This window comes from Nannobrachium achirus (genome assembly GCF_963921795.1).
Source record: "Nannobrachium achirus genome assembly, chromosome: 13".
NCBI lineage: Eukaryota > Metazoa > Chordata > Actinopteri > Myctophiformes > Myctophidae > Nannobrachium > Nannobrachium achirus.
This window is the reverse complement of record NC_137833.1, coordinates 53,155,124-53,181,177: the sequence shown is the minus strand read 5'-3', so window position 1 is coordinate 53,181,177 and position 26,054 is coordinate 53,155,124. Positions and strand designations below refer to the sequence as shown.

At 43.7% G+C, this 26,054-nt stretch overlaps 1 protein-coding gene across 6 annotated transcripts in view; it reads right to left on the bottom strand.

Annotated features, from left to right (window-relative positions):
• Positions 1 to 7,105: 7,105 nt before the first annotated feature.
• Positions 7,106 to 26,054, bottom strand: part of LOC308297054 (apoptosis-stimulating of p53 protein 2-like) — an 88,174-nt gene continuing 69,225 nt past the window's right edge. For 4 of the 6 annotated variants that reach the window (XM_080740434.1, XM_080740436.1, XM_080740437.1 and 1 more), the window contains 11 exons: positions 25,826 to 25,957; positions 24,946 to 25,067; positions 22,838 to 23,252; positions 19,887 to 20,310; positions 19,190 to 19,338; positions 17,922 to 18,289; positions 14,100 to 14,237; positions 12,565 to 12,698; positions 11,054 to 11,220; positions 10,257 to 10,459; positions 7,106 to 8,628 (listed from right to left, as the gene is read on the bottom strand). In XM_080740434.1, coding sequence (XP_080596560.1) covers positions 8,587 to 8,628; positions 10,257 to 10,459; positions 11,054 to 11,220; positions 12,565 to 12,698; positions 14,100 to 14,237; positions 17,922 to 18,289; positions 19,190 to 19,338; positions 19,887 to 20,310; positions 22,838 to 23,252; positions 24,946 to 25,067; positions 25,826 to 25,957 — 2,294 coding nt within the window. In that variant the 3' untranslated portion in view covers positions 7,106 to 8,586. The remainder of the gene's footprint in view (positions 8,629 to 10,256; positions 10,460 to 11,053; positions 11,221 to 12,564; positions 12,699 to 14,099; positions 14,238 to 17,921; positions 18,290 to 19,189; positions 19,339 to 19,886; positions 20,311 to 22,837; positions 23,253 to 24,945; positions 25,068 to 25,825; positions 25,958 to 26,054) is intronic. The other 2 variants (XM_080740435.1, XM_080740438.1) reach the window with 1 other exon arrangement.

Sequence of the window (26,054 nt, the reverse complement as noted above, 5' to 3'; positions counted from 1 at the left end):
ACTATTTATTTATTTATTTATTTATTTATTTATTTATTTATTTATTTATTTATTTATTTATTTATTTATTTATTTATTTATTCATTCATTCATTCATTCATTTATTTATGTATTTATTTATTTCCCTCCCGACTATGTTTCCTTCCATCCATCCATCCATCCATCCATCCATCCATCCATCCATCTTCAACCGCTTATCCGGAATCGGGTCTCCGCCCCCCCCCCAGGCGTCTGCCTATCGGCTAAATAAATAAATAAATAAATAAATATATATAAACAAATAGCGTACATCTTTCTTCCTTCCTTCCTTCCTTCCTTCCTTCCTTCCTTCAATAAATAAATAAATAAATAAATAATTAAATAGCGTGCAACCTTTCTTTCTTTCTTTCTTTCTTTCTTTCTTTCTTTCTTTCTTTCTTCCTTCCTTCAATAAATAAATAAATAAATAAATAAATAATCTCATTTACATATTGTTATGTAAATGAGGCTACATTAATTATGCAAATGATTATTATGTAAATGAGGCTGCATTAATTATGCAAATGAGGTTGGGGGCGTGGTCTGCATTAATTATGTAAATGAGACTGCACAACATGCATTCGACGTGCGCGTCTTGTTGCTAATTAGCCTAATTAATTATGCAAATGTGTTGGGGGCATGGTTTGCAGTAATTATGCAAATTAGGTTGGGGGCGTGGTCTGCCGTAATTATGCAAATGAGGTTGGGGGCGTGGTCTGCATTAATTATGTAAATGAGACTGCACAACATGCATTCCACGCGCGCGTCTTGTTGCTTATTGCACGCGAATGCAGGGGGCGGAGCTAATTAGCCTAATTATTCAAATTGGGGGCGTGGCATGTAAATGAGGTTGGGGGCGTGGTCTGCATTAATTATGTAAATGAGACTGCACAACATGCATTTGACGCGCGCGTCTTGTTGCTAATTACACGCGAATGCAGGGGGTGGGGCTAATTAGCCTAATTATTCAAATTGGGGGCGCGGTCTGCATTAATTATGTAAATGAGGTTGGGGCGTGGTCTGCATCAATTACGTAAATGAGCCTGCACAACATGCATTTGACGCGCGCGTCTTGTTGCTAATTATACGCGAATGCAGGGGGCGGGGCTAATTAGACTAATTATTCAAATTGGGGGCGTGGTCTGCATTAATCATGTAAATGAGGTTGGGGCGTGGTCTGCATTAATTATGTAAATGAGGCCGCATGACAAGCGTTCTCTTCACCGCGCTGACGTGGACGCAAATACAAGAGGTGGAGTCAAACTTAATGAGTGGGAGGAGTCTAACTTAATGAGTGGGCGTGGTTTCAACAAGAGGGAGGAGTCTGACTTAATGAGTGGGCCTAACGTAATGAGTTTTGTGGGCGTCGCACGCATTAATTATGTAAATTAAGCCGACTTATGCAAATGAGGGGGGGCGGGGCATGGTTTGGAAATGCGTGTGGGTGTGGTGCGCATACATTATGCAAATGAGGCTGTTAAGTGGCGTTTCCCAGCGCGTAAAAAATGCAGACGGCCGTATGTAAATGAAGGGGAGGAGCTTAGTCGACATATGCAAATTTGGGGCGGGCGTGGTTTGGAAATGCGTGTGGGCGTGGTGCGCATACATTATGCTCGCATACATTATGCTAATGAGGGCGTTAAGGTAGGTTTCCCAGCGCGTAAAAAAAGCAGACGACCGTATGTAAATGAAGGGGAGGAGTTTAGTCGACTTAAAAAAATTGGGGGCGGGGCATGGTTTGGAAATGCGTGTGGGTGTGGTCCGCATAAATTATGCTAATGAGGCTGTTAAGTGGCGTTTCCCAGCGCGTAAAAAATGCAGGCGGCCGTATGTAAATGAAGGGGAGGAGCTTAGTCGACATATGCAAATTGGGGGCGGGGCGTGGTTTGGAAATGCGTGTGGGCGTGGTGCGCATACATTATGCTCGCATACATTATGCTAATGAGGGCGTTAAGGTAGGTTTCCCAGCGCGTAAAAAAAGCAGACGACCGTATGTAAATGAAGGGGAGGAGTTTAGTCGACTTAAAAAAATTGGGGGCGGGGCATGGTTTGGAAATGCGTGTGGGTGTGGTTCGCATAAATTATGCTAATGAGGCTGTTAAGTGGCCTTTCCCAGCGCGTAAAAAATGCAGATGACTGTATCTAAATGAAGGGGAGGAGCTTAGACGACATATGCAAATTGGGGGCGGGGCATGGTTTGGAAATGCGTGTGGGCGTGGTGCGCATACATTATAACCCACCTGAGTGCAAACTCAATTTTTGAAAAGTTCCAGTCAGGTTTTCGCTCCATGCATAGCACGGAAACAGCGCTCCTAAAGGTGTCCAATGATCTGCTGTTATCCACCGGTTCTGGCAGTTGCTCCATCCTGGTCCTGCTCGACCTAACGGCCGCGTTCGATACCATCGACCATGCGGTCCTCATCAGTCGACTGGAGACTGTTGTGGGCATTTCTGGTGTGGCCCTTAAATGGTTTACATCATATTTAAGTGGTAGATGTTTTTCCGTCGCTATCGGTGATGCATCATCATCCGTAGCCCCTTTACACTGTGGTGTCCCCCAGGGCTCGATCCTCGGCCCTATCCTTTTTTCTCTGTATATGCTCCCACTAGGTGATATAATCCGTAGCCATAACATTCAATTTCATTGTTACGCAGACGACACTCAACTTTACTTACCATTAACCCCAGACAATACAGACAGACTAGCCACCCTCCATAACTGCATAACTGATATAAAAAACTGGATGCACAACAATTTCCTTCAATTAAATGAAAATAAATCAGAAGTTTTGGTGTTCGGCCCCCCCCTCGCCAGAGCCCAGATCGAACTTAACCTTGGCCCATTGATTCCCAACCTTAAACCCACAGTTAGAAACCTTGGTGTAATTTTCGACCCAGACCTCAGCTTTCAACAACATATAAAAAAGGTCATTCAATCATCATTCTATCACATAAGAAATATTTCACAAATCAAATCATTCCTAACCCCTTCCGATCTGTCAAAAGTAGTCCATGCCTTCATATTCTCTCGTCTAGATTACTGTAACTCATTGTATACATGTCTCTCAAAAAAATCCATCCATAGTCTCCAATTGGTTCAAAATGCAGCAGCCCGTCTATTAACCGGTACCAGAAAATATGATCACATCACACCCATCCTAGCATCTCTTCATTGGCTCCCAGTTGAGTTCAGAATTAACTTTAAAATCCTCCTAATTACATGTAAGGCCAGGATGGGCCTTACCCCCACCTATATTTCAGATCTAATTACTAATTATGTGCCCTCACGTTCACTAAGATCTGCTAATAAAGCACTTCTCAACCCTCCTACAGGTCAATATAACACCAAAGGACATATGGCCTTTGTTTTTAGAGCCCCTTCCCTTTGGAATGCCCTGCCCCCTGAGATTCGCCTCGCTGAGTCCGTCCCCCGCTTTAAATCCCTCCTTAAAACACATTTTTATAGACTAGCTTTTAATCCCTAATTCTCTTAACTTTTATGTATTTGTATCCTACCATATGTCAGCTTTGTTTTTAATTCAATGCATTGTTTTCTGCATTATTTTTAATCCTTATAACCTCTTGTGTGTATGTTTTGTTCTCTGTCCTTTGATGTTCTGTGTAACTCTTGTAAAGCACTTTGTAACCTCGTTTTGAAAGGTGCTATAGAAATAAAGATTTATTATTATTATTATGCTCGCATAAATTATGCTAATGAGGGCGTTAAGTGGCCTTTCCCAGCGCGTAAAAATGCAGACGACCGTATGTAAATGAAGGGGAGGAGCTTAGTCGACATATGCAAATTGGGGGCGGGGCATGGTTTGGAAATGCGTGTGGGCGTGGTGCGCATACATTATGCTCGCATACATTATGCTAATGAGGGCGTTAAGGTAGGTTTCCCAGCGCGTAAAAAAAGCAGACGACCGTATGTAAATGAAGGGGAGGAGTTTAGTCGACTTAAAAAAATTGGGGGCGGGGCATGGTTTGGAAATGCGTGTGGGTGTGGTCCGCATAAATTATGCTAATGAGGCTGTTAAGTGGCGTTTCCCAGCGCGTAAAAAATGCAGGCGGCCGTATGTAAATGAAGGGGAGGAGCTTAGTCGACATATGCAAATTGGGGGCGGGGCATGGTTTGGAAATGCGTGTGGGCGTGGTGCGCATACATTATGCTCGCATACATTATGCTAATAAGGGCGTTAAGGTAGGTTTCCCAGCGCGTAAAAAAAGCAGACGACCGTATGTAAATGAAGGGGAGGAGTTTAGTCGACTTAAAACAATTGGGGGCGGGGCATGGTTTGGAAATGCGTGTGGGTGTGGTCCGCATAAATTATGCTAATGAGGCTGTTAAGTGGCGTTTCCCAGCGCGTAAAAAATGCAGGCGGCCGTATGTAAATGAAGGGGAGGAGCTTAGTCGACATATGCAAATTGGGGGCGGGGCGTGGTTTGGAAATGCGTGTGGGCGTGGTGCGCATACATTATGCTCGCATACATTATGCTAATGAGGGCGTTAAGGTAGGTTTCCCAGCGCGTAAAAAATGCAGACGACCGTATGTTAATGAAGGGGAGGGGCTTAGTCGAAAAGTTTCGTCACCAACGCACGCACGCACGCACGCACACACGCACACACTAGATGACATACTTAAACACTTTATCAAAGCATCATTACAGAGTACAAACCACTTTGTGATGATGCAAGTGTACCATAAATAACAAACAATACAAAAAAAGTGTCCCAATTTCATTACGTCAATGTATTGTTATTGTTATTTCCATTTTCTACGTCAATGTATTGTTATTATTTCCATTTTCTCCAAGTTCAGGCACCATTTCATTACTATTATATACTAGTCTGAAAATATTCCTTACAGCAGGATCCTATCTATACCAGTTGTAGTCTGTGCAGTCAGTGTCACCTGCTAGTTGTCCAATAGTCAGTGAATGCCAACTGTGTGTACGTACGTACGCGCCACACACACACACACACACACACACACACACACACACACACACACACACACACACACACACACACACACACACACACACACACACACACACACACACACACACACACACACACACACACACACACACACACACACACACACACACACAGTTCTTTCTTGGTGCATTGAATAAAATCATGGAATCTTAGGTTAAAATCCGATATTCTAAGCAAGAGATCAGTGTGGTAAAATACCTTTTGTTACGTACCCCCAGTCTCCTAAGATAACACTCAAGAGAAATGGCACCAAATGGCCAGAAACGAGTATAAAAATCACCACAAATACTTAGTAGTACAAAGTATTTTTATTGTAAATGTGGGAAATACTACGTGTGTGTGTGGTTACAGTATATTGCCAAGAGGACAAGAAAATAGAACGATAGGTAGCAAAAATAAATATATCTGCGTTGACAGCCATGATGTCTGGGATTTAGAACGCATCAACTGATGGCAGACGGGTTTAGTGAAACATGAGACTTAAAATAAAATAACTGCACTCGTTATAAAGAGAACGGCATCGTTCACCGTTACTACAAAACAACAAAGATTGAAGAGGGTTTGGATCAAATCAGTGGTTCTTTTTCATGTCAAGGACCCCCCAAATTGACACATATTAGCCCACAGCCACGGATCCCCCATAAAAGAAGCCTTTTAACAACTAATAGCAATGATTCTCAACCATTTTCATTTCAAGGACCGCCCAGTTTGATATGGCCCATTTGATACCATTTTGATACCCCGAATCTACACTGTGGTACAAATGGAACACAATCCATTTGTACGCTCTCAGAGTTACAGACAACTATCAGACATTTGGTTGGGGACCCCCTGGAACCCCTCTCGAGGACCCCTGGGGAGGCCCCCCTGGAGCCCACTTTGAGAACCACTGGATTAAAGGAACGGTTTGCGTCTTTATCACCTCCATACATATTGTATGTACGTACTGTATATAATATATGAATCCATATTATAGTCCATGGGCCATACGAGATGTCGGTATCGGAAAGGTGGCAAAGGTTATCATGCATTTTTGAAAAGCTCTATATCTGTAGATTATATTTTGGTATGATAACCCTTTCTGAGACACAGCTAAATTGGTGTTATCAGCCGCTAGAGTTGGTGTCCCATTAACTTTACATTACAGGGGAAAAAAGCAAAAGATTAATCTGCTTTAAGTAACATATTTTTCATGATTCTAAATCCATTGCAAACATCTGTTTTGCATAAAAAAACATTCATTGGGCTAAAACGGCCCCTACAAAAGTGTGAAAAGTGATGACTCATCACTTTTCATCACTAAACCATAGTCTTGTGGGGCCGTCTTTTAGCCCAAGGAATGTTTTTTGTGCAAAACTCTAGCGGCTGATAACACCAATTTAGCTGTGTCTCAGAAAGGGTTATCATACCAAATTATAATCTACAGATATAGAGCTTTTAAAAGATGCATGATAACCTTTGCCACCTTTCCGATACCGACATCTCGTATGGCCCATGGACTATTATACTGTAATTATGGAATGCTCACTACAGGACGCTGTCGACAAGCTGTCTCAGCGGTGGGCCGTGGATGATTGGAAAACGTGCTTATTGATGATGGCATCGATAAGCACGATGATGATGACAGTGGTCATTTCAAAACAAGATTTCAAACTTTCTTTCAAAACATGGAACAATGGCTCCAGGGAAGCGAAAAGGCCGGGGTTTCTATTAGCCAGGAATCCCCCATTGATGATGTATGTCACTGGTACCAGTGGTACTACAGGCAGGCTGCTGACCTGTCCCCAGCAGCCAACCAACGAGACACAGTCACAGTGATTAGACGGAAAGGGCGCCATCTTATAACGATCATCATTCCGTCGTTGTCAGGTAGAAACCTTGTATCTCCAAGTTTCAAATGTGTATGTTTTTTTTTTTTGCGAAGCGAAGCCCTGCTTCATCAGACAAGGCCGTCGCACGAAAGTAGTGAAAACAGCCGATCTACAAGCACACAACGCCTCGCGGTGCGAGGCGTTGTGTGCTTGTAGATCGGCTGTTTTCACTAGTTTAGTTATTTTTTTTTAAATGATAAAAAGGTTTCCACCCGACAACCACGATTAGCAAGGACTAATTATGTGAAGATGGGGTTGGGGGAAAGGGGGAAAATGGGTGAAGAGTGCTCCTTCAAGAGTGGCCTTCTCATCGCAACGCCTCTAAAACAATCTGTATAATAAAGTGATTAAAAAAACAACATATTATTATATCACCTCCTTGGTCTCTTGCCTATGATTTCCTTCACACCAATATTCAACCTGCTGCAGTATATGTTAGTATCAGTATGTCTGTGGGTATCTCGGCCACATTGCCAGCCCGGGGAAGAGAAGGAGGCTGGCTTCTTGGGTGTCATCGACCACAGAAGAGTCAAAAGCATAGCAGTAGGTCTCTCTCTTTTTTTTTTAAGCAAAATCATCAACCACATCATGGTGATCATTGCACATTCTAGAATCCAGAGCTGGAATGGTGGTTTGAGGAAAGAATCCAAGTTTGAAAAGCTGTACAGCTGTTGTTGATGCAGCTAATTACTGTATATTATGTTAAACTGAGGCATATTTGCCAAGTAAAGGACCAAGGCAAAAGTACCAAGCCTCAAGGGATTGTCACGGTAACAGAAAGGGGGACATTTTCAAAAAGCACGATCATCATCACGATCATCTTCATCATCATCATCATCCTTTCATTCATATCATGCACTGTGTGGTGAACCTATCGAAAACAACCAGTTAAGCTCGAAGAAATAACTAAAAAAAAATAAAGGTGTAAAGACAAAAAATAATTCACATTTTCTACTGTAAAATACTGCTTGCTCCCTTTTAGGGGCGCAACAGTTAATGACACTAACTGATAGTGAAATGGTGAAAATAGCCATTTACGAGTTAATGAGCTTGTAGATCGGCTATTTTGGCTGTTTTCTTCTTAACACCATTGTAGAACAAAATATAAAATAGGGCTAAAGTGGTTAATCAGTCAGACTCATCGATTTAGTTGATTATAAAAAATAAAATACATTTAAATTTGAAACCCTTCTCGATTATCCGATTAATCGAAAAAAGTAAACCGATAGAATATTGCAACCCTATTCCATTTGACATCCCAACATAATGGCTCGGGGGTCGCACGCATTATAAACGGCCCCAGATGCTTAAATCTCATTATGAAACAAGTTAAAAAATAGAAAATAAAAAAAAGGAAAGGGAGCAATACAGCATAATGCCATTAGTGTACAGTACATCAAGGAGTGGTCTGGAAAAATACATGTGGAAATCCTGTCTGTGGAGACGTTATATAAAAAAAGTGCCAGTTGGACCAGAAACGTACTGTGGTTTCCCGGGCCCAGCTATTAGTGTGGTGTTCATAATAGTTCATAGTTCATTTTTTAAAGATCCTTCATATGGTTTGGTCTCATTTCCACGTTCTTCATTTTGATTGCTTTGTCTCTGGTGGTCCACCCAGCTGAAGATGTCCAGTGAGTGTCTGTGTCCTCTCAGTCTGTCTGTCTGTCTGTCTGACACAGTGGGACATGTCCTCCTCTAAGCCAGGCTTCTCTGACGGGGCTTTATTCTGGGGTAGAGCTGTTGGGAGGACAGGAGACATAAACCCAGTTAGAACATTATTTTATGCTTTAACTATTGAAAAATAGCAGATATACAAGCTCACAGCGCGGCACCGAGTGCCGCGCTGCGAGCTTGTAGATCTGCTATTTTTTTTAAATCATGAAAATTAGAATTTTGACCCGATTCTATAAGTGTCATTTGAATCCTTCTAAGGTTTTTTGAAAAATCTATGTTTCTATGTCAGCAATCTGGCCAGCCATCGTTAAAGAAAAGGTTCTTTTCACTTGAACTGGAGCTCAGTTAGTCTGTTCTTGAGACACTACTATGTCAGTGGTTCTCAAACATTTTCATGTGAAGTACCCCCAAAATTATATTTATTTGGCCACGGACCCCCATCTCAAAATATCTAGTTCCAGGGACCACCCCAGAAGCAAAATTTGAGTTATAAAACGTTCGCTTTAAAAATACATATATTCAAAGATTTGCACACATTTTCACAACTTTTTCAAAAATAGCAGATCTACAAGCTTGCAGCGCGGCACTCGGTGCCGCGCTGTGAGCTTGTAGATCTGCTATTTTTCAATAGCTAAAGCATTCAATAATTCTAGGCCTAAATGGGTTAAGGGACACAACGTTAAATCCAGGGGCTCCCAATCTTTGCAGCTCAAGGCCCAAAAAGATACATTTGGTGTCTCCCCGGAACCCAAACGTATAATTATGAATTAAAGGTAGGGTAAGTGAAATTTTTGTTTTTGTTAAACATTAAACATTATCCCCGGAAGCAATTAGGGGTTCAGAGTCTTGCTCAAGGACTCTTCGACACCAACTCTGGAGGAGCCCGGGATCGAACTGGGAACCCTTCGGGAACCCTCCGTGTTCTAAGACGGCAACTCTACCCCTGAGCCACTGCCGCCATTATTAATCACAGAACAGAAAATATTCTTTTAGGTGGGTTGGAAATTTTAAACCAATTATAAGAGAGAACCCATTTATCAGTGTCAATTATATACAGTAGTGTTCCAGTTCCAATTGTGTCTGCTCATTTCTTTGTGTCATCGCTTCCGATACCACTTGTTTAACCTGTATCCTGTATGAGTTCCTGATTGGATAAAATCTGTATCCCAACCAAAAAAGGTTGATTTATTCTGTTTATTAAAGAGCTGAAGAAACAGGGAGACACCTGTTACTGAACAAAGACTCTATAGCAATGATTACTATCGGATTATATTCGTCACTGTCTGGCCAAAACCTCTTAACTCCATTTTTGAGGTTTTTGATTTCTTTTTGCATAAATCAGGGCTATTGAACACTCTTTACATCTGAGTGTTGGTTAAAATAATATTGAACCAATGGAAAGTAGTAAAAAGTGCTTGGGCCAAAACCTCCTAACTCCACACTTTCTGCCAAACCAGCTAACTCCACCCGATTGGCCCTCTCTTGTTTTCATAAATATGTGCTATTGAACACCCTTTACGTCTGTGTGTTGGTTAAAATAATATTGAACCAATGAAAAGTAGTAAAAAGCACGTCGGTCAAAACCTCCCAACTCCACTTGAACACATTTTGGAGCTTCGGCCCGACAGCCAATCAAGCACTGTGAAAATCGTTCTGCCACTGGCTATCATTATCTTCCTCCGTGAACTCACCCCTAGCAGGTTGCGGGGGATGTACCCCTCGGCGCCGGCGGCCGTGCGCGCCCACCACCACTCCACCTCGTCCTCGTCCTCCCGGCGCACGATGGCCATGCAGTCACCCTCGTGGTAGGACAGCTCGTCGGCGTTCTCGGCGGCGTAGTCCCACAGGCCGTACACCACGCCCCGGTTCATGATGCCCATCTTCTCCTGGACGCCTGGGGAGTGGGGAGAGGTGGGGGTTAAGACCAGAGGACCTGATTCTAAAAAATGCCCTGCTAAGGTTCTTGTTAAACCTGTGATCAGTGGTTCTCAAACATTTTAATGTCAAGGACCCCCCCCCGGTATTATATGTACTTAGCAGCGGACCCCCATCTTAAAATATGTCGTTCCAGGGACCACCCAGAAGCAATATTTGAGTTACAAATGTTCGCTTTTAAAAAAATATATTCAAAGACTTGCAAAAATTAGACGGAAACGGAGCCATCTTATAACGACCATCATTTTGTCGTTGAAAAATAGCAGATCCACAAGCTCCGCATTGTGAGCTATAGATTGCCTATTTTTTGGCAGAGAGTGTGAAAAGAGACAGTATCAAGTACGTTATTTCCTGGTCAGTTTTACCAATCATAGAGGGTTTAAATGGTGCCTGATATGCAGCTTGGCAAATAAAAGGTGAATTGATCCCAGTGCATGACAGAGGACAATCTCACGATAAATCTAAATCTCCACGTTATGATTATGTTTTTTAATCACAATAAACAACACACACACACACACACACACACACACACACACACACACAGTCTTACCGTAGAGGAACTGGGAGCACTGCGTGTATCCCTCCTCCATCTCCTCACACTTATCAGCAGCAGTCTGCATGTCGCTGTAGGTCATGGCGAACACCGCCGCTCCAGACTCCACCAGGAACTTACACACCTGCACGTTGTTACAGGAGGCCGCACAGTGCAGCGGCGTCCTGAGACAGACAGAGAGAGAGAGAGAGAGAGAGAGAGAGAGAGAGAGAGAGAGACAGACAGAGAGAGAGAGAGAGAGAGAGAGAGAGAGAGAGAGAGAGAGAGAGAGAGAGAGAGAGAGAGAGAGAGAGAGCGAGAGAGAGAGAGAGAGAGAGAGTTACAGTTTACAACCGCATTTTCTGGGGTCATTTTACACAGGACTTAATTGACAAAAAAGAAAGGTTAGGATAGAACCTAGTCTCGCGTAGCCAGAACATCTACAGGTATTTGAGCACTACACCCTAACTACACCCTTCCTGGCTGTATATAAAATCAGGAAAATGGTAAATGGTAAATGGTGCATTTATATAGCGCTTTTATCCAAAGCGCTTTACATAGATTGTGCATTACATTCACACATTCACGCACACATTCATACACCGGTGGCGGAGGAAACCATGCAAGGTACCAACCTACTCACCGGGAGCAATTAGGGGTTCAGAGTCTTGCCCAAGGACCCTTCGACATTAACTCAGGGGGAGCCCGGATTCGAACTGGGAACCCTTCGGGAACCCTTCGTGCTCTAATAACGGTTTCTCTACCCCTGAGCTATGCCGCCCCTCAAGCTGGCATTTCTCTTAAAAAAATACATTTTAACATATCTTTACATTTTATGTTTACATTTAGGGCTGTCACGATTATGGCATCTTACATGACGATTAATTGTCACTCAAATTACTGCGATTAACGATTTAATTGTGTTTTTGTCGTTGACAATTACATTACTGTTTGGCTTTTAGGCTTTGAAGTTGCACATGGCAGATATGACACATAACCTAAACATACAAAGAAAATATGAAATATTTGATAACTTTATACTTAAAAAAAGAACATTGATAGTGGAAATAGCCGATCTACAAGCTCACAATTGTGAGCTTGTAGATCTGCTATTTCCACTATTTCTGAAAATGTTTGAAAAGTATGAGCATTTTTCAAAATTCACGATTATGACAAAATATTTGCGATTATGTCAACTAATTGCGATTAGACGATTATATAATAATCGTGACAGCCCTATTTCATTTTTTTCTAAGCAGCAAGCTATATATAGTCATTGTCGGGTGGAAACCTTGTATGTCCAAAACCGTTTGTTTTCATCATTTAAAAAAAATGAACTAAACTAGTGAAAACAGGCAATCTACAAGCACACAACGCCTCGCACCGCGAGGCATTGTGTGCTTGTAAATCTGCTGTTTTCACTACTTTTGTGCGACAGCCTTGTCTGATGAAGCAGGGCTTTACTTTCCATACATATGGAAAACATAATGTGATTTTTCGTCATCACGATTGTAACGGCGGCCACTTACCATCCGTCGCTGTCTGCAGCGTTGACGTTGACTCCAAACTGCACCAGGAACTTGACGATCTCTGTGTGTCCGGCACACACAGCGTTGTGCAGGGCAGTGATGCCCTCGTCGTTGGGCTGGCTCGGATCGTCCACCTGGGGGCGCCATATTGACTTGTTAGTCACAGAAATACAGGCACTGGGGCCTGGTCTGAGCTCCAGGCACACCTGTCAGCCTAATATATTAGGCTGATGGATCTTGTATATCTGCTACTTTCGAATGGCCAAATAGGCTGATGGATCTTGTATATCTGCTACTTTCGAATGGCCAAATAGTACCAAACACCAGTGGTGGATAAAGTACTAAAATTCTTTACTTAAAAGTATCAGTGATGGAATATAGAAATACTCTGTTACAAGTAAAAGTCCGGAAATTCAAAATGTACTTGACTGAAAGTACAAAAGTATTGGCATAAAAATGTACTTAAAAGTAAGTAAGTAAAGTAACTCGTAAAAATCTTTTGAAAGCTCACAATGTGTCGCGTGTGGTTAATTAGTGATAATAATCAATTGAAATTAGAGGTTTGCCCCGGGACCCAAACAACCGATCTACAAGCTGTACGTGCGCGACACGACCAACACTGGTCCCGACCCACTGTTTGGGAACTAGGGATGGGACGATAATCGTTATTGTCGGTTATCGTGATAAAAAAACATGAAACCGCGAAATTATCCTCCGTCATGCACTGGGATCAATTCACCTTTTATTTGCCGAGTTGCATAAACGACAACGATTATCGTCCCATCCATTACCATTTAAACCCTCGATAAAACTAACCTGGAAATAACATACTTGATAGTCTTTTTTTCACTCTCTACCAAATCTCTTTGCCCAAAAAATAGCCGACCTTCAAGCTCACAACGCGTCGCAACCGTAATGCGTTGTGAGCTTGTAGATCGGATTTTTTTTGGCAAATGTTCCGCCACCGGGATAATGTTGGGGATATTTTGATTATCGCGATTGTAAATCACCATTTCTTTGGTCACAATAATCGGGACATGAAACTTTCATATCGTCCCATCCCTAAATGGGAACCAGTGCTCCGGGATGCTCCGATCACTTTTTTGGAGGTTTATTTCCGATCACCGATTTATTTTTTCATGATCCGCCGATACCGATTTATTTTGAAAGGAAAATATTTAACCTCTGTTATAGATGATTATTGATCAATTACGTATGTAGTAATAAAATACAATGTCAAATACAAAACATTAGCATGCCATACAGTTGAATTATTGCAAATTATAGAAACGTGAATTCAAAATTATTTAAACTAATATACCTAACAAAAGGATGTCTGCAGTTGCATTACTTCCACCACCAAACGTGTTCTACCAATCAGACTGTGCTGTGTGGCAACAGCTATTTAGGATGTAAACTTGGCAGCTATATTATAAAAGATCCGCTTTCCGGATCGGTGACGGCCGATCGCATCATTAATTGAATAAATCGGCTAATTTAAATCTGCCACCGATCGATCGGAGCAGCTTCCTCACCTCGTAGATGATCCTCTGCACCAGGTCAAACTCTCCCTCCAGCGAGGAGTCCAGCAGCAGAGCCAGCGGGTTGAACTTGACCCTCATGCTGTGGCTGATGCGCTCCGAGCCGTTCTTACGCAGGTTGGTCCTCTTGCCCTGCAGAACACAATCACACCACCGGTGAGCCGCACCACAGAGGCATCAGGAATCCCAAGCAGCAACACAAAACAAATAAAATAAAGAAAGCAAGAGAGACTAAATCTATGCGTTTGCGTCCAGATAATGTCCGCCTGCTTCGGTGTTTCGAAGCAGAAAAAGAGGAGGTGCTCGTTTCGAGAGGCTCTTAACCTCACCACTAATCCAATTCAGCACTGAAGGGTGGCTTGCTGTACCAAAAACGCACCCGCTTCGCTGAAAGATTGTTATGCAATCTGTTATTGTTGTACAAATCCTGTCTGGGGTTACGGGGCACAGGGCAGGACCCAGGGCAGCCGGAGAGAGAAATGGGACATAAGCAGAGGTGGGAAAGTAATGAATAAATACATAGACTCAGTAATTAAGAAGTACAATTAGTTATTCATTACAAGTAGTTTTGTAGATTTAGATGATTAACAAGTACTTTTACTTTTGGTACCGTAGTAATATTTTGATGCCAACACTTTTGTTCTATTTTCACAAGTGTAATTTTGAATAAACGACTGACTTGTAACAGAGTATTTTTACACTGAGGTATTGCATTACTTTTATCTGACTTCTGAAATTCTTTTTCCTCCTCTGGTCAGAGCACTGATTGTCAGTTCAATTCTTTTTTTTTAAGTAAAAGTATCAATACTGCAATGTAGAAATACTCTGCTACAAGTTAAAGTCCAATATTAAAACTATATATATTCTAGTTATAGTACAAAAGTACTGGTATCAAAATGTACTTAAAGTAACAAAAGTATAAAATAGTCATTATGCAGAATGTCCTATTTCGCACGTTTTCAAATGTATAAAAATCTTTTGAAAACTAAAATATTTTCAAATGGCCTGTATATACTGTAGGACTGAAGAGCTTAATGCAGGGGTCTTCAACGTTTTCAGGCCGGGGACCCCCAAACTGATGAGGAGATGGAGCAGGGACCCCTTACCACCTCGTAGAGTGGGGGGGGGGTCGGGGCTACGACATATTTTTTATTTTAAACATGTACAAGTTACAGCGAGCAGGGTGGGCCGTACCACTACCATTTCTAAACATACTACTTATTAACTGAGAACCAATGTCAATAGTATCAACAATCTGTCAATTGCATAGTAATCATGTATTCAAGCTATTCAAAATAGATAGAATCATGATTTATTTTTTAACATAAATGTGAAAAACAACATTTTTTGAAATCTTTTTTTTTTTTTTTTACCAATAATTTCGAGGACCCCCTGCAGTACCTCCGCGGACCCCCTAGGGGTCGCGGACCCCCTGTTGAAGACCCCTTAATGTATGTTTTGTAATAATAATAAAAATCTAACAAGAACTTGTAACTATAAGTTTTAAAATAATTGTAGTGGAGTAGAAGTAAAAGTTACTGAAAATTGGAAATACTCCAGTTAAGTAAAAATTACACCACTGCTGATTGCTGGTTGGTTTGACACTTTTAGGGCAAGACCTTCCACCTCACGGCTAAGCCCTCTTATGGAGAATGAATAGAAGCTAAAACACACAACGCTGGTTATTTTCAGCACAGCACAACGTGTGTAAATAAACGGAGCGGTGCTGGAATTACGGGGCCTGCCGCCGATTAGGGGAGACCAAACAGAGAGCACTTTCTTCTCCAAACAATGGACGCCCTTGGTGGGGGATTTAGTTCATTATGTAACCTCAGAACAGCTTGTTAGTAATGAGACATGTACAGTCTGGAGTCTGGACAGGCAGAATGACCCATGAACCTTGTTGACCAGAGAGAGTGATTCCTAATTACAGTATGAAACAGAGCTGCTACCTTTAAATGCATTTTGAGAAAAAAATAATGCTATTTGTTCCAAAAGCTTTATACCCTAATGCGACGTAGCTCTGTTGGCACAATGCTGTACCCCCTCCAACTGTATATACATGTTTATGTTTTACATTTTCAACAGTTTTTATTTTATTTGTGACACTTGCATTGGCAATGTAAACGTATGTTTTGTCATGCCAATAAAGCTCCTTTGAATTGAATTGAATTGAGTGTGTGTGTGCCCCTATCTAACATATAATTCACCAAATGTCTGAGTGAGTGTCTGAGTGAGTGTCTGAAACAGCGTTTCTCCTCAGTGGCTGGAGCAATTGATCTGAAATCGCATCACCATTAGCATATGAACACACCTGACATAACTGTGAAGCCCGTTTGTCACTTTCACAAATTGGCCTCATGGTGGCGCTATAACAGTCCACTTTACGTTTCGGCCTGTAACTCTTGAACCGTAGGTCGGAACATTAAAATTCTTTTTTCCCTGGATTCCTTGGGTCAATACGCATCTCCCGATATAGGCCCCGCCCATTTGCGTCAGGATAGATTTTCCGCCATTTTGAATTTTCTCCAAAACACACTTTTTGCTCCTTCTCCTACATATTTTCTTCAAATGTCACGAAAATGGGTACACATGATCTCTGAACCCATGCAATGAACATAGTCAAGGGATATTTTGATAGTCCATACCGTTCGTTCGTAACGGGCCTCCAAAGTTAGCGGGAGGGGCCCGTTTTGCAAACAATAGCCATAAATCACAAACAAAACGTCGACACTGAATTTCTGCCACAGGTTGCGGGTGGCTTACTCAACGAATCCCCAGAAGCATTTCCAATTCGACCCGTAGAGGGCGTCACAAACGCGCAAAACGTAACCGTTTTGTTCCAAAACGCGTTTTTCAGGCGGACCGACCCTCTCAAAAAGAAACACAGACCACTCTGCGGATGGTCTCACGGTCCAAACCGCTGCACACACACACACACACACACACACACACACACACACACACACACACACACACACACACACACACACACACACACACACACACACACATAGCCATTAAACGAAACGGGTATTTCTTACATTGATGCTCCTACATATTATCATGCAAGTACCAGTTAAAGTTACTTTCCATCCCTCATATACTGTGTGCACAGTGCACATCCCATAACCCACACACTGCACATCATTTCGGAGCTCATATCTTTGAACGGGTAAGGACTAGTCTAAATAATTAATTATATATTAGGCACCCAATGTGTTAAACCCTCTAGACTTGATGAACTGGACATGAGTTGTCTCTGCGCTGCCCGGGACTGCATTTTTCTGTCACCAATCTACGAGCTCACAAAAGGTCGCAATGCAATGATTGTAGATCTGCAATTGTTTTAGCTAATGTTCCCCCCAATATATGGACGACAGGGTCCAAGGTGGATAACAGTCACAGCTAGGGCTGTCACAATTATTACATAATTGTCTAATCGCAATTATTTGAGGTAATCGCAATTATTTTGTATAATCGTCATGATCGTTTCCATGTTGAAAAATGTTACGTTTCAAACACTTTCAAAAAGTAGAGGAAATAGCAGATCTACAAGCTCACAACAAGCTTGTAGATCGGCTATTTTCCAATCAATGTTCTATTTTAAGTATAAAGTTGTCAAATATGTCAGTAATTCCTTTGTATATTTAAGTTATGTTTCATAATTGCCAAGTACAACTTCAAAGCCTAAAAGCCAAACAAATGTAATTGTCAACGACAAAATGCACAATTAAATCACTAATCGCAATTATCTGAGTGATAAATAATCGTCATGTAAAATGTCATGATGGTCACAGCCCTAACAGTTCGTACCGGTGGCAGAGTGGTGACCTGTCCCGTGACCTCCGGGGCCTTCATGCTGAAGGTGTCGTCTCCCAGCATGCCCTCCTGCTCGGCTCCGCTGGGGTAAGGGGGCGGCGGGTAGGGGGGGAACTCCTCCAGGAAGCCCTCGGGAGGGGCGGGGGGCGGCGGGGGAGGAGGCAGGCTGGGAGGAGCGGGCGCCGTCTCCTCCTCCAGGCCGCCCGGAGGAGGCGGCGGCGGCGGGAACAGAGCGCCGCCGTCGTCGGGCCGGGGCGCCGGGTGGGAGGGCGGCGGCGGCGGGATGATGTCCTCGCTGTCTGCAGGGACCACTGAGGAGGAGGAGGAGGAGGATGCAGGGCCGGAGTGGTGCTCACTTTGGGCTGCGGACAGGGACAGAATGTCGTAGGGCATTAACGACTTGTGATTTTTGCAAGTCGACTCAACTCAGTGAAAAGGTGAGTTGAAATCGACTTATTGTTTGATGACGTCATGACTTGAACGGCTCCCAGGGGGGTCAAGGGGAAAAATCCGCCTAAAATGCATGCCCAAATTGGAACAGTCGAGGACACAAAACTACAATGATTGTGGCTACTCTTGACCCACCAAATGTATGCAAACCCCTAAGAATTCACAAATGCAGTGTAAAACATCACATTTCTCTTACCAAATTGTAATGCTGTGATCACTTACTAGGGAAAAGAGGATTGAGAGGATTTCCTCCTATGGAAAATTTGCATTCTGAATAGTGAAAAAGACTCAAGATAACATTGGAGACATATATAGTGAATAGAGAAATTGTCCATCAAGGTGTCATCAATTGTGCGTGTACGGGGGACACAAAACTCAAAACCCTGTGCTTAATTCCATTGAAAAAACACAGTTGGAACAGGACAAGCCTATGGTTTGAATGCTGTACACACATACACATGGAGCAAAAATAATTATGATATGCTTTTAGTTTGTTTCTTTTTCCTTTTTTTTTTACTTTCGACTTTCCCTTGTGGGAGTCAACTTGTGTACTGAAGTCGACTGAGTCGACTTGTCGACTTTTTTGGTTAGTTCCCTAGTATATCGTCGTTGTCGGGTGGAAACCTTGTATGTCCAAAACCGTTCGTTTTGTATTTGTCATTTTAAAAACGATCCAAAGTAGTTTTCACTACCTTTGTGCGACGGCCTTGTATGATGGAGCAGGGCTTTACTTTGTGGGAAATTAACATACACTCTGTATATATATTGTAAATAAAAATAAAAATGAAATGAAGAATTTAACACTATGATACCTTGAGTATAAGAGGGGATGTGAGGTGGAACCTGTCCTCCCTCCTGACTCTGTGCTGCTGCCTCCTGCTGGCCGTTCTCTGCAGGGACACCAGGTGGCGCCATCGATCCCTCCACCGCTTTCTCCGCTTCACCGGGATAAGTGGGCGTGCTGAGGGTGTGGAGCAAGGTGATTGTACTTCATTAATACTAACAACACAATGAAAACTACAATTGGCAAAATATGTGAGTTAACTGATATGTGAGTCATCTACAAGCGCATTATGAGCTTCTGTTCTGCTATTTTCTTTTATTATTATATGATTCTTAATCTTGCCTCTGACCAGTGGTGTAGCCAGGATTTACCAACTAAGGCCTGGCACAATGTGGGCGGGCACAGTTGCGAGCTTGTACATCAGCTATTTTAAAATAGCGAATATTCAAATATTTACAGGGACACAATACAGTCATTCGGAAGTGGACTTCCCAAGCAACATGGAGACGTTTTAATTTTAGAAATCACTTCATAATTGCCGCGCCGCAAATCTTTTCGTTATTTTTGGGTGGGGCACAAAAACGAAATGGGTGGGCCTAGGCCTATACAGGCCCACGCTTGGCTACGCCCCTGCCTCTGACTACCCAATATGACTAAAAAAAACTGACAACGAAGGGAAAGAAACAAACAATCAGGAAGAAAAAAAAAACAAAACGTTAAAATACCCAGGCGAGGAGACCATGGTCTCCATGGCGGCCAGCGTGGTCTTCTGGTAGAGCAGCTTCTGGATGTTGGGGCCGGCGGGGCCCTCGGGCTCCGTGATGGAGCTGCGCTTCTTCAGCGGCCGCGGGGCGTTGTACAGCTTCTTGCGCAGGGCCTCCAGGTCGCCGTCGCTCTGGTGGCGGTATGGGTTGGAGATGAAGGGGAGGAGCTTGGTGGGGCTCAGCGGCCGCGGGTTGCGCTCCGTCTCGGGGGGAGGAGGCGCCGCCGCCGGCGTCTCGGAGGACGAGCCGCCGCCGCCTCCTCCTCCCTGGGACGGCGGACCGCCGGCGTAGTGGTCCACCTCGCTGTCGGGGGAGGAACGGCGCTCCGTGTAGGGGTTGTCTGGGTGCTGCGGGCCTCCGCTGGAGATCACCGGTTTACCGTAGACTGTAAACACACAAGCGCACAGAGACCCAGTTATAATACAAATACATATCGTCGTTGTCGGCTGGAAACCTCGTGACCTCGCAAGTTTCTAATTTGTACGTTCTTTCGCAAAGTAAAGCCCTGCTTCATCGCACAGGCCCGTCGCACAAAAGTAGTGAAAACAGCCGATCTACAAGCACACAACGCCTCGCGGTGCGAGGTGTTGTGCGCTGTTTTCACTAGTTTAAATCATTTTTAAAATGATGAAATGCAAAACAAACGGTTTTGGACATACAAGGTTTCCACCCGACAACGACGATATATATTATTTAAAAAGGCACATTACCCACTTTACATGCTACATGTCAACAGGCATTTTCCCCTTAAGGCATCACCGCTAATCATGACGGACTAAAGGGGCCGCGTCCACAGAGAGAAGGCCGTTTGAGCTGGCGGCGCCCGTCTGCCATGCGTTCCTATGGTAAAGGAGCGCTAGTGCTGCTCCTCTTCCCCGGGCCGACCGCCCGCGATTCCGCGTGCCCGACTTTTTGATCCTCCCAATCGTTACGTATGCGACAAACGGGTCATTTACAACCTGACGTTGACATCGTTACTGCGACCAAGAGAGGTCCATGGCACGTTCACATTGCTTCAGCTCGGCTATTAATGCACATGAGTGTGAGCACAGCTGATCAAAAATAGCCGATCTACAAGCTCAAAACGCATCGCAGCGCGATGCGTTTTGAGCTTGTAGATCGGCTATTTTTGCTTCTTTTTGTATGAGATACTAGAATGACAAAGTAGGACGTAGCAATATGTAATGTGGCCCTCTGGAGTGAACGTGGAAATATAGTGGCCCTCGCCATCATCAAAGTTGCCCACCCCTGCAGTAGCTTATAGATGACCACTTTGCACATGGAGTAATTTTTCTTGGGTTACTGTAAGAATTACGTGTAGCATTGGCTATGGGTAAAATGACTTTCATTGCTGGGTCACTAGATGGTAAAAGCACTGCCGTGCCGCTACTGAACAGCATCTGGGGAGCCGTTAAGGCTGCCAAGAGGAACCAGGAACTGCCACTCTCAATGACAACGGCGTCCAGAAAAGCGCTCTGATCGATTGAAAAAAGGACAGTACATAATAAATAAATAAAAAGCTCTCTGAACTGTGTCCAGTTAAATGGACTCAAATGGAGCGATAAAGGACCAGATGGGCACTCCTCTCCACTCTCCTCTCTTATGGAGACCGACTGTTGACAGGGTGACACTTTTAACCGATTTAGTGCCATTCCCGAGATATCTCGCGAAATGTACTCGAGTATCTGGAGTGCCATTCCCGAGATATCTCGCGAAAAGTAATATATTACTGTAACGGCGGTTATATTACCGGATACAATGGCCGGAGGTCCCGATCCGATCTCCGTCGCTGATTTGTCATCATCACGGCTCCACGGGCACAAAATAGTAATCCCATAACATTGAGGTGGACGGGGGATCTCATCTTTAATGTCCATTATCTCAAAACTACACTTTAGAAGCGAAGATGGAGGCAGATGCTCGCTTATATAACACATGTATAAAAGCACTGATCCGAGCCGCCATGACACCACGTAAGCAACGATCTATTCCGTCGCATGACGCGATGACGTCAGACCGGAAGTGTTACTGCTATGGACTTCTGGCCTTCAAAATAAGATAATGACCGTTAATGGGGCCTGAGGGAGGCACTCTGGACTTTATAATCCGTTAATGTCTGGGGCTCAGAATGAGTTAAAGTGTGGGGGCGGTGTGCTTTATAGCAGTGCTGCCTATAAACCTTTGTAGCTCAAAGTCCCAAAAGTCTCCCCACTGTCCCCAGGGACCAAAGGTTACAACATCGCATAAGGAATCACTTATGCCCTATATCAGGGGTCTTCAAGGTTTTTCAGTCCAAGGGAGAGATGAAGCAGGGACCCCCCACTACATATTTGTTGTGTTACATTGTCATAGGTAGTATTACAGGCTCTGTACTTGGTCTGCCACTTTTTGCCTCTACACCAAACCTCTTGGCCAAAAATAACTGATCTACATTTTTGTAAATCTGTTATTTTTTAGGGGTAAATTCCACCTAGAATAGGAATGCTAGGGTTGAAGTAAAAAAAAGTGTAGGCATAGAATTATTTCATGCTTTAACTATTGAAAAATATCAGAGTGTCGCGCTGCGAGCTTGTAGATCTGCTATCTTTGAAAAGTCGTGAAAATGTGTGCAAATCTTTGAATATGATGTATTTCTTAAGCGAACATTTGTAACTCAAACTGTGCTTCTGGGGGGTCCCTGGAACGAAATATTTTGGATGGGGGTCCGTGGCCAAATACATATCATTTTGGGGGTCCTTCACATGAAAAAGTTTGAGCACCGCTGACATAGAAACATGCCTTTTTTCAAAAAACCTTAGAGGTTTTTAAAAGACATTTAGAGAATCGTGTCAAAAAAATTCAAAGACTTGCACAAAAGTTCAAGAATTTTTCAAAAAAAGCAGATTGATTTAGAATATTCATAACATTCGTACCACTGACGAATCCGTTGCCGCGCCCCTGGGCCCTGTTGAGCGCCCCCTGGATGACGGGCTGGTGGTAGACGCCCTGCTGCGTGTACATGGAGTAGATGGAGCTGGCGGCCAGGGTCTGGGGCTTGGACGAGGGCAGCTCCGGGGTGAAGGGCCGCACGGTGGCCGCGGGGGGCGCCTGGGGGTCCTGCTGCTTGGAGGGCAGGGGCAGCGTCTGGCTCTGGGACGGCGGTGGCACGGGGCTGCCGCGGCTCTGGAGGTGCTGCTGCTGGCTCTGCTGCTGGGGCTTGGTGGCTTTGGGGAAGGTCCCCGTGTTGAGGGCCGGCTTGCCGTAGGGCCCGCCGGAGGGACCCTTGGGCTTGCTGGGGACGGGCGGGGGCACCTTGACCACGGGGGGCTTGTTGGTGGCGGCAGACTGCTGACGAGAGAGAGGAGAGAGTGAGGGTTCTTAGTTGAAAGACACCAGGTAGGGCCTTTTGGTGGAAATATAGCGGAAATAGCCGACCTCCGAGCTTGGAGGTCGGCTATTTTCGGTACTTGAAACCACACTTAGAGCTGTCACAATCATTACATAATCGTCTAATCGTGATTATTTGACCATTATCGCAATTATTTTGTCATAATCGTCATAATCGTGAATGTTGAAAAATGTCAGAAATAGTGGAAATAGCAGATCTAAAAGCTCACAACGCGTCACATCGCGACGCGTTGTGAGCTTGTAGATCGGCTATTTCCACTATCAATGTTATTTTTTAAGTAGTAAGTTGTCAAATATGTCAGTAATTTATTTGTGTGTTTAGGTTATGTGTCATATCTGCCATATGCAACTTCAAAGCCTAAAAGCCAAACAGAAATGTAATTATCAACGACAAAAACGCAATTAAATCGTTAATCGCCAATTATTTGAGTGACAATTAATCGTCATGTAAAATGTCATATCGTGACAGCCCTAACCACACTAAGTATAATCAATCGAATACTGCACATGTGGCATAACGGCAGGGATTTCTACACAGAGAGGACAATTCTTTCAACATAAGATGCTGTAAGTTCAGGAGAGTTTGGACAAGGCAATTCTCTTGAATGCTGCCTTCAGGTATGGCATGGAAAGAGGGCATTTGCATTTCTTTCACCATAGTAAAAACGGCATTCATCGTCTTGAGAGGGCACTTTTTTACGGACGGATAAAAGGGCAGGGGCTCAAGCCCCCTTTGATGTCTATGTGTGCACGTGCCTGTAAGACACACATGTGAGGCCCAGGAGCAGAGAACTGGGTGTATAAAAAGCCATTAACACATTCCCCGCCATTTAACAATACCTTCGTACTCTATGGTGCCTCTGGTCTCCATAGACTTCCATGTAATTCATAGTGCACGGATCATGCACACCCATGCCTAGATAATGCACCATGTGTGTCCACATTGCTCACAGCTTTCAAACAAAAAAATCCGAATGGAAATCCGTTCAGGCATTCATGAGATACAAGCCATTATGTTTTCCTAAAATGTAAACAAAGATGGCTGCCATGTTTGATAGATGGGGTTGCTATGGGGGTTAAACATGCAATTTCGCGATTTCTATCATGCCTACTACATTTTTTGGAGTCCAAAAAAAAATTTGAATTTTTTTTTTTTTTCAAAATGGCGGAAATTCTCGGGACTATCGTGCCTATCGTGATTTCTATCATGCCTACTACATTTTTTGGAGTCCAAAAAAAATTTTGAAAAAAATGTTTTTTTTCAAAATGGCGGAAATTCTCGGGACTATCGGGCCTGGCAGGGAAAGACATTGAAAAAATCTCGGGACTATCGGGCCTGGCATGCAATGAGTTAAAGACCTGAGGCCGATTCTACGAAATGTCTTCTAAATCCTGTCATTTTTCGGAAAGACTTGCTATATATCAGTGGTGCTCAAATGTTTCATGTCAAGGACCCCCGAAATGACATGTATTTGGCCGTAGACTCCCATCTAAAAATATTTAGTTCCAGAAGCAAAAAAATAGCATATCCACAAGCTCATAGCGTGGCCCGAAGTGACACGCGGTGAGCTTGTAGATCTGCTTTTTTTTTTTTAATAGCCTAGGTGGACGTGTGGCTCGTGTCCCCTCTCACCTGGGCGTCCCTGACCAGGTCATCACTGCTCTGGTTCTTGCGCAGGGAGGTGGCGGGCACTTCAGTGGGCTCAAACATGGAGAATGGACGCACCTTTCTGTCCCTCTTTAATTCTGTCTCGTCTAGAGAGAGAAAGAGAAACACACACACACACACGCACACACGCACACACGCACACGCACACACGCACACACACACGCACACACACACGCACACACAGTTATGAAATGTTTGTTGCTGCAGAGGTACAAGCTCAAAACAAGTCACAAACATTTAACTTTTTGCGGTAAAAGCTCATCGACCCCTTTTATGACTCCTTTTCGGATCCGCAGTGTGGATTCTGCACAGCCTTGCACACCAAATCCAATGCGCTTTAATCATGCAGCAAACGGAAAAAACGCAACAAGCCTGTGCGCAAAGCCCTTAACTCTGGGGGAGTCCGGGATCGAACTGGGAACCCTTCTGCAACCCTCCGTGTTCTAAGACGAAACTCTACCCCTGAGCCACTGCCGCGACCCCCAAAATAATCCTATTTTAACTGGGGACCCCCCACCCTACGAGCACTAAGAGTTGAGGTAGTACATTTTGTTTAATACGGTTCTATTGTGAAAATAGCAGATCTACATGCTATTTTCACAATTGCTGCCTCTAATATTTGACAATTCGGCCAATGTTTCATTTTAGAATGATTAAAAAGTCCTTAAAAATTCACATTAGAAATGTGCATATACCCTCTATACACTTACATGTTATGGTAGTTTGTTTACTGTTGAGTGAGAAAACAATGTTGAACATTAGGTTAATCATCTGGGGACCCCTCAAAATAAGGTCCCGACCCACAGGTTGAGATTGAGGACCAGTACTGTTTGCGGCGCGTTACCTTGCTCAGCGCTGGGGCTGGAGCGGGAGGTCATGCGTGGCAGTGTGGATGCTGAGCCATGGCTGTTGGCACTGGACTCAGGACCAGAGGAGGAGGAGGAGCCCCACTCAGCCAGCTTGGATGACTGAAGACCTGTGACAAAACACACACACACACAGAGAGACACCGGGAGGATGTTAATGTTGTGTACCTCGGGATCTGGTATGGAAGCGAAACTAAATAAAAGAAG